A 15,287-nucleotide genomic window follows, 5' to 3' on the forward strand; every position below is an offset into this window, starting at 1 on the left:
TTTCCTTCCAGCCAGCAGCATTAGGGCAGCATTAGGAACGACATCCTCTGCCAACAGTTTCATTTTAGCCTACTTGGAAATCCCAGGAAGCACAGTTTGATGCCAAGAAGAGGATGCCAGCATTTTTCATTTTTAGCCTACTTGGAAATACCAGTAGACACAAATTTATGTGGAATTTTAAAGGAATAAGAAATAAACAAGTAGGCTTTTGTTTTTTCCAGTGCATCAATACATACAGTATCATTGTTAAGTTTCATCTACTCATTAGATGTGAGGTTATCCAGCTGAGTGGGTATGAAGGAGAGCTGTCAGTTGAGTGAAGCAGGCGTGTACCTGCCACTTCTGAGCAGGCCTTCCTTCGTCCTCTCACTCCAACCCTATTGCCCCGCTCTCAGTTCCCAGCACCCCTCACCTATTAACCCTCCTCTCTCCTCGCTCACTCTGCTCATCCAACTTGTAAAGACAGGCGTCTCAGGAATATCTAAAACATTGATTTTTGACCATCTACACCCCTCCTACCGCCCTCTTCCCTGTATCTGTGTCACGGCTCAGAGGCTGCCTTTGCGCTGCCCCCGTCGTCACTGCTGGAGGTCAGCCACGCTTAAAGCCCTCGGGGATCAGCGGGCAGGCTACTGTAGAGTAAATATTCACTCCCGAGCTTGCTATCTATCTGTCAACATGCATGTACTTGTACAGTACATAGTTGCACACGTGCACTTTGCAAACACAGACCAACGGTCGCTCATTGAGCTTGTCAGCACGCTCGTCCACCTCCAATTCTTGGGTGTGAATGGAGGAATCCAACTCTGGAGAGGTGATTTCAATTCAATTCTCACCAACTGGATCTGTTTACACGTTACGAAAGCGAAATATCCTAAACTTTGCTTTCCTCTTGTTACGGAAGCTGCCACTGGTGTCACACCAAATGGACAGCTTATTGTACTGTTGGCAGCAGCTCATAGATTTTGTCAACACCAACACAATGAACACAGCAGCGTGTTTAGTTTGACGCGTGTAGCGACAGAGGCATACACTGTAGCAGGTAGTCAGGGATTTGACAGATTGGAAGTGGTTGGTTGATCTCAGAAAAACGACTCATACAATTTTCTTGCCATTTTTTAAACATTTAGCTTAATGAAATGCTGTTGAGCAACAGATCATATTTCTGCTGATTGTAGACTGCATTTACGTCATTACATTGCAAGCGGTTCACATGAATTGTATTAGCTCTCTGGCCAGTAATATGGAGCTTGTCTGTGTGTGTGCGTATGTGTTATTTAAAAAAGGGGAGGGCGGATTAACCGGTGCAGGGTCTGTCATGGTGACATTTGTGTCCCCTGGTGGAGCAGCAGGAGTCCTCTTTACCTCTGTAACCTTCAACTTTCAGCCTTAACCCCCTTCAGGCCCCCTCTCGCGCCCACCACACGCCCAGCACGTCCGAAGGGACCGGGACAAATACAAGGGAGTGAGAAAAATAGGATGGGGGGGAGGGTTAGGGTGCCGAGGAGACGAGGACAGAGCTGCAGGGAAGGGCAGAATTAATAAAAAAAAAAAAGACATTGTAAATTATATAGAAAGAAAGCACAAACTGTTTAATTGAGAGAAGCAGGAATTACAGAATGTATAGTGTTGGAACGAAATGTAAAAGAAAAGACTGGGATGGAGAAACTAAATGACTAGAGATGGAACACTGTTCCACTAAGGTAGATCACAACTGTGCAGTGGATTATGAATGCAATTTTGTTGTAATGACACAAGTTTCTGAACATGGATTACACAGCACTCAATCATGTACCTATGTACTACCGGTATTGGGCAAGCTCTACTTTGATCATCACACTTGTTCTATGTTAAAAACAAATTTTTCTATTCTTTAGTATTTTTCTATTTTAGTTTTATAAGTTTCTCCAAACGTACCTGCTTCCACATTGAGACATTTGTGTTAACATAGTTTATGGCGTGAGAGCTTGATCGGACGTCTTTGCTATGTCCCCACCTCAACCCACATCTTGGTGTTTTGAATGTAGGCACATATGCAGAGCAGCTGCTGTCAGAACTTGAACTTAAATTAATCACACTCCTGCTGTTCTACTGCGAATTGGCACAGCTGCGAATGCGGACAGTAACTGTGGAAATTGGACGATGTAGAATTTTTTTTTTTTGTGGTTTGAGTCTTTCTCACTTTTGTACTTGACCAATGACTGAACGGAGTGGGCTTTGCTTTCTGCAAAAATTCCAATCTGGACACAACAATCTGCCCGCCGTCCTCTTCCTCTGTCTCCTGTCTGCCTGCCCTGTGTCATTCTCCAGTGGCAGTTCCCATCCTGTCACCCAGTAAATCAGCATAAAATAGCCCTAACTGCGCAGATCACAGAGTAAGGAGAAGGGGGGTGGTTGGAGTTGGAGTGCAGAGCTTTGAGCTCTTTTTTTTTTTTTTTCTGGTGCCGCTCTTTTCAAGATGGGGCCCATGAAATTATCCAATAGGATTATGTAAGGCATCATGAATTCTGCCATGTCCTGTCATCCGTTTGTCTGTTATATTCCTCTGTCTTTCCCAGGCAGCCTGGTGTGTCAATGTGGCCGATGCTTTGGTGATGCAATCACCTGTTTAAGCAGTGGTCCTCACTTAGGAAGTAAGAATTGTAGTGTAGGGATTTACCTTTTTATTTATACCTGTTTCACCGGGAGGTTCTTCATCCTCCAGGTTCAGTTTCTCAGCCAGCTTTGTTTGGGTTTCTTGTAAATCAGTATACAGTGAGCATTGCTCATCATTTCACACCCTTGCTGTCCCTGCTGAGGTCTCGGGGAGACCTGGAGCTGCGGAAACCATGTTTACCACGGACCCCTATGGCCAGACTGAGGCTGGTGGCAGCTTCCTTTCAAACCCTCATAACCATCAGAGAAACAAGGCTCACTTTTAGGATGAACGCTATGGCTGTGGTCTGTCAGTTTACATAAAAAATTACTATTTAGTGCAAGTTGTTTATCGTAATGTTTAATCTTGTCCCATTTTCGTCTTTTAAATTTTTTTCTAAATAAAAACCCCTCACTAGGTTTTCTAAGACTGCTGTTCTTCACTGATAAGTCACTCACAGTTTGTCTATACAGAAACAAAGCAGTAAGTGCATAATAACTCACTTATAGTACCCAGCTAACGTCCTGTATACTTACTGACGCAATGGTTAGTGGACAATATTAGAAGAATTGTATAGTGTTCCTCTGCAAATTGATTATTAATGTGAATAATCTCTCTGCCCTAATGTTCTTTGTTTCCAGGAAAACAACACAAACCCCATAATAACTATAAACCTTTAGTTTAGGCTTTACCTTTCTCCAGCAAATATCCAGGCTTGTTTCAATGTTGGAATAATTAAGCAAATGAGCTACAGTGTGTTTTGATGCGATTTAAACATGCATGGTTTGGTGTGTAATATAAGCTATCATATCTACACTGAGAATATAGATTTGCATATTTACAGCGCATGCAGCCTAGACACTCTTGTCTTTCACTGTGTGCTACTCAGTGTGTGAGTGTAGAAGCGTGTGTGTGTGCGTGCGTGCACAGAATCGCAGCAGCCACCCTTGCCCCCACCCCTCTCATTAATATGTATGTGTTCTGAGGCAGCTAGCGAAGACGGTGTGTTTCTCACCCGCTGATTAATGCTGTCTGTCAATTACCTCTAGATCCAACCGTGCTGTGGAGCTTCCCCCAGGACCACACAGACCAGGTTGGAACACACTCTGCTTTTGCTTTTTCATTCTTCCTCCTCTCTCTCTCTCTCTCTGTCTCTCTCTCTCTCTCTCTGTCTCTCTCTCTCTCTCTCTGTCTCTCTCTCTCTCTGTCTCTCTCTCTCTCTCTCTGTCTCTCTCTGTCTCTCTCTCCATCCAAACGCGTTCGCCGTTGCAGCCAACATCTACCTCCTCCTCGTCCTCTGCTAACTCTCTTCTTTTCCTAATGACCTCACTCACCCTGCCATCCTGTGGTAACCTCCCCCAACACCTATCCCCACCACTGCCGCTCTCCTCCTCATCCCTATCAGTGCTTCCTCTCCTCCTCTCTCTCCGTCTCCTTCTCTCTCTCCATCTCCTCCTCCTTCCTGTCTCCCTCTGTCTCATTGTAGGTCTGTTGCTGGTAATGAAAAGCAGTGAGCAAGTCTTCAATAACTGACGAATCAGTAATTATCATGTAATCGTGACAGGAATGCACACCTCTGTTTTCCACTTTTTATCCCTACCTGTCCGTGTTTGTACCATTTTTTTTCTTCTCATTGTCCTACTCTGAATGCTTTCTTTTGTTTCACATTTACAGCATTATCTGTTTCATTTTAAATCTGAAATTAACTTCTGCATTGCAATATATTTTGGCATGCCATTTGTTCTGTTCACACATACGATCATAAAGTTTAACCACATCTCTCTAAGTTCGATATTTTTCGAAAATTATCACTATTTTGTTTGGCAGATTGGTGTCAGATCCCAGTAGTGACCCCATTTAATAAATTGGGTGTTATCCACGAGAGTTCTACTCATTACATACTGTTTCTTTGTTAATGTTTGAGTAAAATTCATTGTTTCTGGGATGAGTGACAATTTTTGTACTAAAGCAAGCATTGTGTTTACATATAATGTTAGTGAGAAGACCAGTAATTTATCATAATTTGGTATCAGCTAAGTAATTGTATGCAGTATATGTACATCCCTAATTCCCTCCTCCAGGTATTGGGCTAATATTGTGTTTGCTTAGCTGCAATAGTGTGTGAATGCTTGTGTCTGGTGCCGCATCTGATTTGTTTTCAGTGATGGAACGGCACTGATGGTTAGAACCAAAAACTAATTCATTGTTATAAACCCGATCTATCTTTTAAGCCAATCAGCTGTCTCAGGGGAAAGGTGTCCACACTGTTCAAATACTAATTTAAATTGACTGGATATGCTTGTTTTAAAGGCCGGCTCTTTACCCTTAGAAAATATGGCCTCAGCAGGATGTCTTTGTTTTTGCCTTCTGACTTCACATTCAAAGAACAACAGTTAGCATCTAACTTGATCGAAATGATCACACAGCAGCATGTGATGACTCTGTGACTTCTGCTTTCTGCTGCTGGAGCTTCTGAGGGTGTGTGTGTTTCTGTGTGTGCGCGCCTCTGATTTTCGTACTGACCGATTGTCTAAGGGGTGCTAAAATACAGATATTTGACAGGAAACAAATAAGCAAATATGCAGAAAAGAATATGCAATACATTGTTTTTGTGCCAAGAGCAGCCACAAGACAGGACCTGGAGCAAATCACTGGACAGATGACTGCAGCATCCCATCAGGGGAAGAAGGAGAGAAACAGATAAATGCAAAAAAAACAAAATAAACAGAGAAAGACAATATGTGCGTAGGCTAAGTGTGTCTCAACACAGCAGCCAAGCCAGTGAGTTTAAACAGCTCTCCTGCCTCTCTGATCCACTTTAAGGAATAAACGGGCTTGTAGAAAGATGCTTCAGGCGATGTCTGCCTGCCCCACAAGAACCAGAGCATACTATCAGAGTAAGAGGTAGAGGCTGTAAGGGAACGAGAGTGTGAGCAAGAAATTACAGGCATACAGAAGTAGGCACTGGAAATTGTAGTGAAGGAAGAACAGCTGAATACACCGGAGAATAAATAAAAACACAGTGTGAACATAGTTTATGTGTTGACGTGGGCCTGCCTCATCCTTCAAGTCTCTCAATTTTAGCCCCCTACAACCTCACTTTTCTTTCATTGTGTTGTTGACCAGATCGTTTGTGTGGATAAGATGGCCCTTAAGATGGCTAGTTAGCGAGCTGTGTACAGAAGGATTGGCTGTTTCCCCTCCATACATAAAGCCTGTATTCACAGGCCTCATTACCAGGATTAGGGCTTCTTTCCGCCTTTGTGGGGATGAAGGCTGGAGTCCTCTGTAGCCACAGTCTCTGCCTCTTTCTGTGGCTGGAGCTGGCCGGCATATGGCAGCAGCCAACAGTCTCCGCAGAGGGGCTCAGGGCTCAGAGCTCAGAGCAAGGCCTCCTTTTGTTTAGGCTGTTATTGTTGCTCAGCGTAATGACATTTGTAGGCCGTAGGATCGGGGTGGAGGGGTTAGTCTACCCCAAGGGAGAAAACGGCAGAGAGAGAGAGGGAGACAGAGAGTGGGAGAAAGAGAGGGATGGAAGTTGGAGGAGGGAGGGGGGGGGGCAAAGACATGCAGACAGGCAGGAGTGTGGATTATGGAAATATGAATTGATTTTTTTCTGTTCTGTGGTAGAATAGAAAGCTCAAAGGAGAACAGACTGCAGGCTGGCTGGCACGCCAGGGTGGTGCTGGGGAAATATGAAGTGAGAGGCGCTTGCTCCTCTCGCTCGCTCGCTTTCTCCTCTTACCTCTCTCTCCTTTTCCCCCTCCTGCTCCCCATTTTCCTCCCTCAGCCTCTGAGACTCTTGATGCCCTGGTCATCTGCAGATGCCACTTGGATAGAGTGAGGGATGGAAGAGAGAAAGAGAGGGAGGGGAATAGTGAGGTGGCTAAAGCATATATTTGAATCGCAAGAAGGGCTTTTTTTATTGCAAATGAAGCAGACAGATGGAAATCTGTCCATTTCCTCTCAGATCTCATCCCAAAGTTGTGGGGAAAAAAAACACAGCAGAGAAAACACACAAGCAGACACATGCATACACACACTGAAAATGCTTCTGCCAGTTAATTCTAACCAACCACAGTGTTGTGTATAGAAGAGAAGGCCCACTTCTCTCTAAAGAACAGAGGGTAATATGATAAACACTCAGCAAGTTCCACAAACAGATGACAATTTCAAAACTTCCAGAGTCTGAGCAACTGCACAGTTTTAACAATGGTACGCTACTCCACACGCCACTGGAATCTGCTGCCCCTTCAGCCCCAGAAACATATTTTAAGGCAATATTAACAGTTTTGTACTCTGGCTGTACCTTATTTTCTACCAGCATTTCTCTTTTCCTGTCTATTGTATTTTCTTTTGCATGTTCCTTCCCCACAGTTTAGACTTCGCCGTCCTCCCCCAGTTAACTGTGAACTCATACACAGCGAATGCAGTATTTGCTTTCATGGCTTATCATCGTTACGTGTCATTCTAGCTCAGTGTCTCTGTGCTTCTGCTAATCTTTCCTCTATATTTCACTGTCTGTGTCCACTGCGCTCGCTTTCTGCTCATTTTTCATTTCTGCGCTTCCCCTCTTTTCTGTCCGTCACCTCTGTACCTCCTGCTCCCTGTTGGTTCGTGAACGTTCTTGTGTGAAAAATCCTTATCTCATATTTCTCTTCACAAGCCACTGTTGCAGGAAGTAGCAAATTACACACAAACCAGCAGTGTAGCTGCACCATAATTCTCAGAGCGAAATAAAGGAAATATTGAATTATGAATAGATTTTACTGCAAGGTCTTTTCATAGATGTGAACTTGGAGTAGACGTTAACGCTGTATGGCCATTGCACACATTTTAATAGGGAACTTTTGATCTTCCTGCTGCATACTGCATCACGTTGACTGTGATAACGTATAACATGCTGTTTTTCAATTATACCAAGGCTCTAATAGATGTGATTTGATACAAAAAAGGATATATCTATGCTTTGATATGAACACATACATTGCTGTATTGCTGTGATGTTTAATGCATTACATGGCAAATGCTGTGAAGAGAGGTAGTCATTTCCTTTTCTATTGTGTTGTACTGTATATGACCCGTTTCCTTGTGATATCATGTGTTTTGTAGCTTGTGGTGTAGTGAATAGAGTAAAGCGTTTATCAGACAAACTTGTGTATGTTATTTATATAATGAATACAATTGAGAGCTCTGGCCCTTTGGTTTAGTTGCTCTGACACCAGTAGCCAGTGTTTTAGAAATATTTGCTTGTGTGGTACTCCACTGTAAAAGAACAGTTATTGTTTTGACTAAATGTCATTTGCCTTTTGACAAATTAGACATTGACATGGAAATAAGGCCCATGTAGCGGCAGCTTTCTGCCAGCACAGTAGCTGTTTTAACGGTATAATATTCTCATAGTCCTGTCATAGGACAGACAGGAGGGACAGACATGGAGAAGAAGATAGACCAAGGGTCTCTCGAGGCTTCAACCTCAAAGTCTGAGTGTTGCTGTGACACCACACTCCATCAGGACAGGCTGCCTGACATGTGGTGATTGGTGGCCACGGCTGTGTAGAAGGGGGCTTTTTGGGAAGACGGTCTTATGGGCGGGCTAGGTAGCAGTGGTCTGGGGTAAAGGAGTGGAGATGGAGGACCTGATGTCTGGCCTCAGCCCTGGGGGAGCAGAGAACTGACCCTGTAGAAAGGAGGAGGAGCCAAAGCAGAAGTCACTGTGGGTATGAGGAGGTTCAGTAACAAGGGGGCAGATAATGATAACTTGAAGGCAATTTATGTGGCTTTGGTTAAGATCTTGTGTAGGACTCAAAGAAGGGAGTAACATAGGAAAGGAAAAGTGCTACAGGGAAAAAGGTGGACGGAAGAAGGTGAAGAATGGGAAGTACAGCAGCTGGGTTTGCAATAACACAATAGGTGACATTTAAGGTGGGAAGGAGATGAAGAACCCATGAGGTTGGAGGAACAGGACGGTTGGAACATGAAGACAAGGTGAGAGGTGTGAGAAGTGGCAAAATGGAAAGTAAGCTGAGAAGTGTGTAAAAGCAGACTGTGACATGGTTTGGCAGTTAGGGGAGTTTGTAGAGTGAAAGTTTTGGGAATGCATTGTTCTGTTAGCAGAAATCTTAAAAGTTAATGGACTTTTTTTGGTAAAGCCTAAATTGTTTTGTCATAAAAAAAACCTCTCTGAACCTGTATTAAAAAACAAAACACTACCTCACCTAAATAATAAAACGTTTGTTCCACGTTTAGTTGTGATCACTACTTACTATTAAAGGTAAAGTCATTAATAATATATTATTAATGTGGTTTCAGTGTAGGACGGTCAACAGACGGTGGTGACACTGGAAAGTAAAAAACCACACATCCATAAAACCAGAAGCTTTTTATAGGTGCAGTGGTAGCTTTTTGTAAAACAAATGGGTTGAGAGGCTTTTTTAAGAGCTGTGACTGTTTGTCACATGCAGCAGCCAGTGGTATGATGCTGTAACAGCAAGCCACCATGTGCGCAAAACTGTGAGATGAAAAAAAGTGGAAATCCATTCCTTTTTGTATTTGCATGTGTGGCGTGAAGGCCTAAATGTGTGTGTGATGTCTCGGTGTGTCACAGGGACTCGTCTTTCCCCTTCACTGCACCCTGACAGTGGTGTCAAACAAGGCCTCGTATGATCTGTGTCTGTTTTTGAGGATGTGTGTGTGTGTGTGCGCCTGGGTTGATGGTGTTTTTATTCTTCCTTCTAACCCCTTTCACCTCACATCTCGGGGGTGTTCCAGGGTCTTGCCTAATGGACAGTCTCGCCCCACTAAGCTGGCCTTTGGCTCAGGCACTGAGCTGGTCGCCTAACTAGGGCCCTTTGTTGCTCATGGGTCCTGATTGTCCTGACCTCTGGGTTGGCTTCCTGGGAGAAGTACAGTGGTGGAGAGAGCAGAGGAAGGCAGGGAAGTGTTTTTACGCCCCGTTGCTCACACGTCTCCTGCTTCGCCCAGCGACTGGCGAAAAAGAAAGTGTTGGTGTATTTTGGCAGCGGAGAGGGAAGCTGTTGGGAGCTTGTCTTTTCTAAGCCGCAGGTGGACAGTAGTGGTTTCAGCTACAGATGTATCTGTCCCAGAAGTCACTCATGGTAAAAGCTAAAGGCACATTGGACCCTTAGTTTTCAATGAACTGGTTTCGTAAGAGATGTACTGCAAATGTAGGGCGAGTGTGAGCTGAGCTGGTTGTACCTCGTCAGTGACTTGTTGGACATGTGCTCCGCCGATGGACGTCATGCCAGTGATTGATGGTTCCTTCAGTCATCGATTTTCAGGCTTGAGCGGTCATAAAGCATTCAGATGCTTAGGAAGTGGTGACGCCAAAGACCCAGCAGCACTGCTGACTATAATAAAAAGTTGCTGTCCCTGCAAGGGTGACACAAAGAGATTTCAAAGACACTTGTAACGTGCTGAAACTGGACACATGGCCACAGTAAAGGAACAGAAAGTTTAGAATAAGGAACAAAACGGTTGTTAGTCATGTGGTGTCATTTTTGTTTCACAATGAAATGGTAAATTCTGTATCCCTCATTGGGTATAAGGGAAATAGTGTACTGCTGCTGTACATGTTATATTTGTCACCGAGGAAGAAACTCATCTATACTTGGAAAATGTTGTCCGACTCAACCAGGGAGCTTGTGCATATGCCTTCAATGGCAGACTTGGTCAAAACACATTCTGCCGTTGCCAAGAGAGCTATCAAACATATAACGATGCAGCTTAATTGGCATTCATTTTTCCCTTACTGCCCCATACATGGCACCACCAGCAGCCACCAGCCACCAAGAAGCAGGCAGTAGGAGAACAAATAGGGTGTTGAGCAAAGGGAAAGGATGATGGGGAGAGAGGGAGGGAGGGAGGGAAGGGAGACGAAGGAACAGGAGGGTGCAGCAGTGACCTGACCCTCTCTGCTAGATTCCATGTACATCTGTCAATGAGACGTCCACAGCCAAATGTTCCAGAGCCACTGCTGCTCCCCTGCTGAGCTTCAATGTATACATTGTGTGTCTGTGTGTGTGTGTGTGCACGCATGTGTGTGTCTGTGAGGGTGTGACGCCATGTGTTAGAGGCAGGCCCACATCAGGGTTCATACAGTCGAACTAAGCCCAGTGGGAGCAGAAAGCTTAAAGAAGGAAATCCCCCTCGGCTGCTTGGTACACACACACACACACACACACACACACACACACACACACACACACACACACACACACACACACACACACACACACACACACGCTCTCTCTCTCTCTCTCTCTCCCTCTCCTCCTGGCACTTCATTAATGAAGCCCATGCTTGTATGTTTGGGGCATATGCAGCTCTCTTGGCCAACGCTGTGTGTGTGTGTGTGTGTGTGTGTGTGTGTGTGTGTGTGTGCGTGTGTGTGTGTGTGTGTGTGTGTGTGTGTGTGTGTGTGTGTGTGTGTGTGTGTGTGTGTTAAGGAGTGAGACATCTCCCTCTATCACATGGTAATATATTCAGTGGAAGATCTCGGCAGAGGCATAATACTGCCGCTCTCCCCTGTCTGAGCCCATCTGTGATATGTAGAAAGGACATCAGCAGGACAGGGTATTAGCACAGGAATAATGCACACTGTTATTGTTGACGCCACATACTTACTCTCCAAGCAATATGCCCCTTCACCTCACAACATAAATACATCCATTGTGGGAAAAGCACACCGTAAATGACAGAAATGGATGGCTTGTACACTATCCAAGTGGAATGTGCTATTGGAGGTGACTCATTAACGGCTGATGGATTGGGTGTGTGTGTGGGATCAGGGAGTGGGGGTTTAAGGGATGCTATCCCACTTGTTAATGCAAATGATTAAATTCACCCTATCGGTGCTATAGCACCAAATAATTCAAGGGAGCATTTTGCTGCTCCTGGTTGAACTTGAAAGGGCAGCGTTGCTGGTACTGAAGGTGCGGTGGCTTTCAGGCTGATTTCCCAGTGATGTGTCTATTAGATGGAGTGTTAAGATATTTACAACAGTGGAGACTGTTGAGTACTTCACACAAGGGACAAGCTATGGCTATGACTAGGTATCTATGATGTCCTTAAGGGTCCAAAGGTACAGTTTGAAAATGACAACTATTTTCAGGAATATCCTCTTTGCAGTAGAGGTGGGACATACTTTTATGGATGCAAGAACACGTATACATGTACCTGTTAGGTGTTGTCATGTACATCTGCCACTTTCAACACCTCCTCTGGTAACTTGGGACCCTTGTTAACCAAAATCACTCATCTCAGCATAGAGTCTCTGCAACAGCGGGGTCAGTGAGAACCGAGTCTTACGGAGAGGATTTAAAATAATCCAGGAAGACAAAACTCCCTCTTCCCCTCAGTCTCCTGTCCTATCAGCCAGGGCAGAATGAGGAAGAATGTGAAAATGGTACGCCCCCGTGCCAATTTGAAAGTGCACCTCATCGGCTCATGTGCCCCCCCCCACCTTGCTCCTCTCAAGCAGCTCTGTTGCTTTGGTCCCGCTCTGAAGGCCGTTCTTATTACCGGCACAGAGCGCAGGTCAGAATGGCAAGCCGGCAGCATACTATTAAAGCCTAATGAAAGGAATCTCTGCAGGGTCTGAGGTCTGCAGTGGCCAGAGGAGGCTGTACCTCTGCCCATTGTTCTTTGGCTGTTCTCCTCACAATTCTGTTTTTTTTTTTTTTTTTTTTAATTCCATCTCTAAATCCGGTTTAGCTTCTGTTTCCCCTGTTTCCGGCTGTGTTTCTGTCTGTCACTCCCTTTGTTTTCCCTCACTCCTTTGCTGTCTCTGACTTTTGTCTTGTTCCCTCTCTTACTCTGCATCTTTAGGTTTTTAGTCTGTGCTGGCATCAGATAGTTTCAAATGGTGCTTTCACTCCAGTGAATTTGTAAACTGCATGTCATGTACAGCAGCTGCAGGCTCATATACTGTAAGTGAAGAGCTCAAACTCTCTCTTATGTTGCTCTTCAGTGCTGACGATATCATCAGAGATTTTGTTATGCATCTTTTGTCATAAATTAATTTTACACATGGTGCAACCTTTATAATCGTTTATGCAGGTAATTCATTTACTACATGTTTTTCCCCTCTGTACAGGTGGTCAGAGGTTTACAGAAGTACATAGAGAAGTGTGATCTGTGTCCTGACATCAGGGATTAAATCCTGTTTACCGCTTTCTTAACATGTTGCCTTTGTGACCTGCAGTAGGTCTGCTTAGCTCAGCCACAGTAATTGACAGTGAAATGTAATTATCACAGGATTGTAACGTGTAGCTTTTCCGTTACCACTATACTGTACACCTTACTCTCCAAGTGTGGCTAATGTTGATGCCCATGCCTTCCCTTAGTAATATATACACAGTGTATCGCTATATTATACACACTTTCATGGAGGATAGATTAGGAGGATGGATAATTTAGGTATGGTAAGGAAGATGTATTGGACTGCTAAGCAGTATTGGAAGCAGAAGTTGCTGATATAGATTGTTTGATACTTATAAAACATTGGATTAATGTGCTGCAGTCCAGAGCATGACAGTAGATTTATCTCTTGTGCATTTTATTCCATATTCATTGGTTGTTTGAATGTATGGAAAGCTAGTTGTATGGGAATTGCAAAAATCAACACAAAGTGGAGAAAAAGACCTCAGAGGAACAAATACAGTGGTGGCGTCATAACCAATGCTTACATTATGTTTGGATTCTAAGTGTTAATGTTCTTATTTCAGATGCTTTGTTACGGTATTAAACTGGCTCTTCCTCGTTTTATTAACCTGGCCTCTGAGTTCCCTTCAGTGTCTTCCTCTGTTTCGGTTTCTCATTATAGCATCACATCCAGTATTTTGTTTCTCTGTATCTGGTGCAGTTTGGACTTTGCTGAAGAAACAGGAAGTTGTTCAGGAAGTTTGCTGTTTACAGTATATTAGATCACAGACTGACTCACTTGCTGTTTACCAGTAAAACAGGATGGTGGTTTTGAGTTCATCAGTTTCTTGACATCACACCTGGATGTGACTCATTTGTCTGTGTCATGGCGTTCTTATCAATTTGGCGCTTTGTTTTCGTCCGGCAGTACCCAATCAAGGTTTCATACCATCATACATTTTTGTTCTGCATTATTTATTTTATTCCCCTCTCTCTAAAACCAAGGCTCAGCTGTCCTTGTGCCTTTACACATTGCAAATGAATGCATATCCATGCAAATTCTTAAAAAAGAAAGGCTGAGAATTTGAATATTTTGCTTAAAGCTGCACCCAGGTCGACCCTGCCATTCGGCATTTGAAAGCAGTGTGTCTGTTTGAATACTGAGGATCTCTCTTTGTCATGTTCGCCAGAGGGGCTGGGTGAGCGAACCAGCACCGGCAGGATGGGCAGAGATCGGCTGGGTAGCTGCACACAGACAGACTAATTGGGAAAAGGGGGGCGAAAGGGGGGACGAGGGGTGCCGGTAAGGGTGAGGAAAAGGTGGGGTCTGCAAGTAGGGGGGAATCTAAGATGACGACAGGAGGTTTAGGCGGGAGGTGAAAGAGGACGGCGAGCGGGGGATGGAGGGAGAACAGGAGGAAGAGAGGAGGTGATGGAGAGGGCACGGGAGTGTGCTGAAGAAAGAGGTGAAGGAAGGGTGAGCAGAGACACTGTGGTTTCCTGTGCTGCTGTGCCAGTGGCCCAGCTGACTGTGTCGTACCGCTGCATAACCAGCACCCTGCTGCCGCTCACCACTGCTGCCTTACACTGGCTATGGATTTGCACACATCCATTTTCTTCGCACGTATTCAAACGGGAAGCAGCGCCTTAAAGTCTTGGAACACATCCTTTTGAGGACTACTCTCATAAGATGCACATGTGCAGTTTGAGAACAGTTGTGGCATTTATAGGTCGAAGCGTCTGTGCTTTTTATGGGCCTTGAATTTCTGCTTAATGGGTAATACGTAGTTTAAGTGAACTACATGCTGTTATCCTTGTTAACTTTTTGTGGCCTATGTACAGTAACATAGCTTTGTGCTTTTACCCTGACTGATAATTCCTTAGGTCTAATCCATGATTCATAACAGGTTTAAAGTAGGTTACATAAACTGTAGGTTCCTCAGAGTTCAAATTTTGATTGTTTAGTTGTAGCTTTTTCTTTACATTTTAATGAAATAATTTTTATTATAGAGGCAGCGGGTGGGGCCGTTTACATCTCTGGAGAGAGGCTCTTAACCTGTACAGAGAACAAAATCATTTCTAGCTCTCCCTTATCAGCAATGCACTGCACTGTAATTAACTACGCTGGGTGTAGCTCACAGACTGATCAGGGAGATGCACAGATGTGAAGCCTACTGTGTTGAATTGTACGGATTTTTACAACCTTAACAGCTTTAATCGATTCCCATTAGTTTTCGTTTAAACATATAAAAAGTCTTTGTTGCAAAGACTTAACTTGAGTTAGCGCCTTCATGACAGTGAACATCTTGTCTGCATTATTCTGACTGATGTTATTTTTGTGTGGTAATGCAGCGCAGACTGTTTCAGTCGACACTTACAATTGCATTACAGCAAAATAATAAATTAACTTTGAGCAAAAAATAAAAGCAGACTTGATGCTGAAGATGATGGATTACATGGATCTCATCTATAAGAACAGAACCCTACA

General features: G+C 44.1%; 1 protein-coding gene across 2 annotated transcripts in view; it reads left to right on the forward strand.

Annotated features, from left to right (window-relative positions):
- dennd1b (DENN/MADD domain containing 1B) overlaps positions 1–15,287 on the forward strand; it is an 89,687-nt gene that overhangs the window by 14,089 nt on the left and 60,311 nt on the right. For both annotated transcript variants that reach the window (XM_029145521.3, XM_029145522.3), the window contains exon 3: positions 3,685–3,728. In XM_029145521.3, coding sequence (XP_029001354.1) covers positions 3,685–3,728 — 44 coding nt within the window. The remainder of the gene's footprint in view (positions 1–3,684; positions 3,729–15,287) is intronic.

This window comes from Betta splendens, chromosome 4 (assembly GCF_900634795.4).
Source record: "Betta splendens chromosome 4, fBetSpl5.4, whole genome shotgun sequence".
NCBI classification, from domain to species: Eukaryota; Metazoa; Chordata; class Actinopteri; order Anabantiformes; family Osphronemidae; genus Betta; species Betta splendens.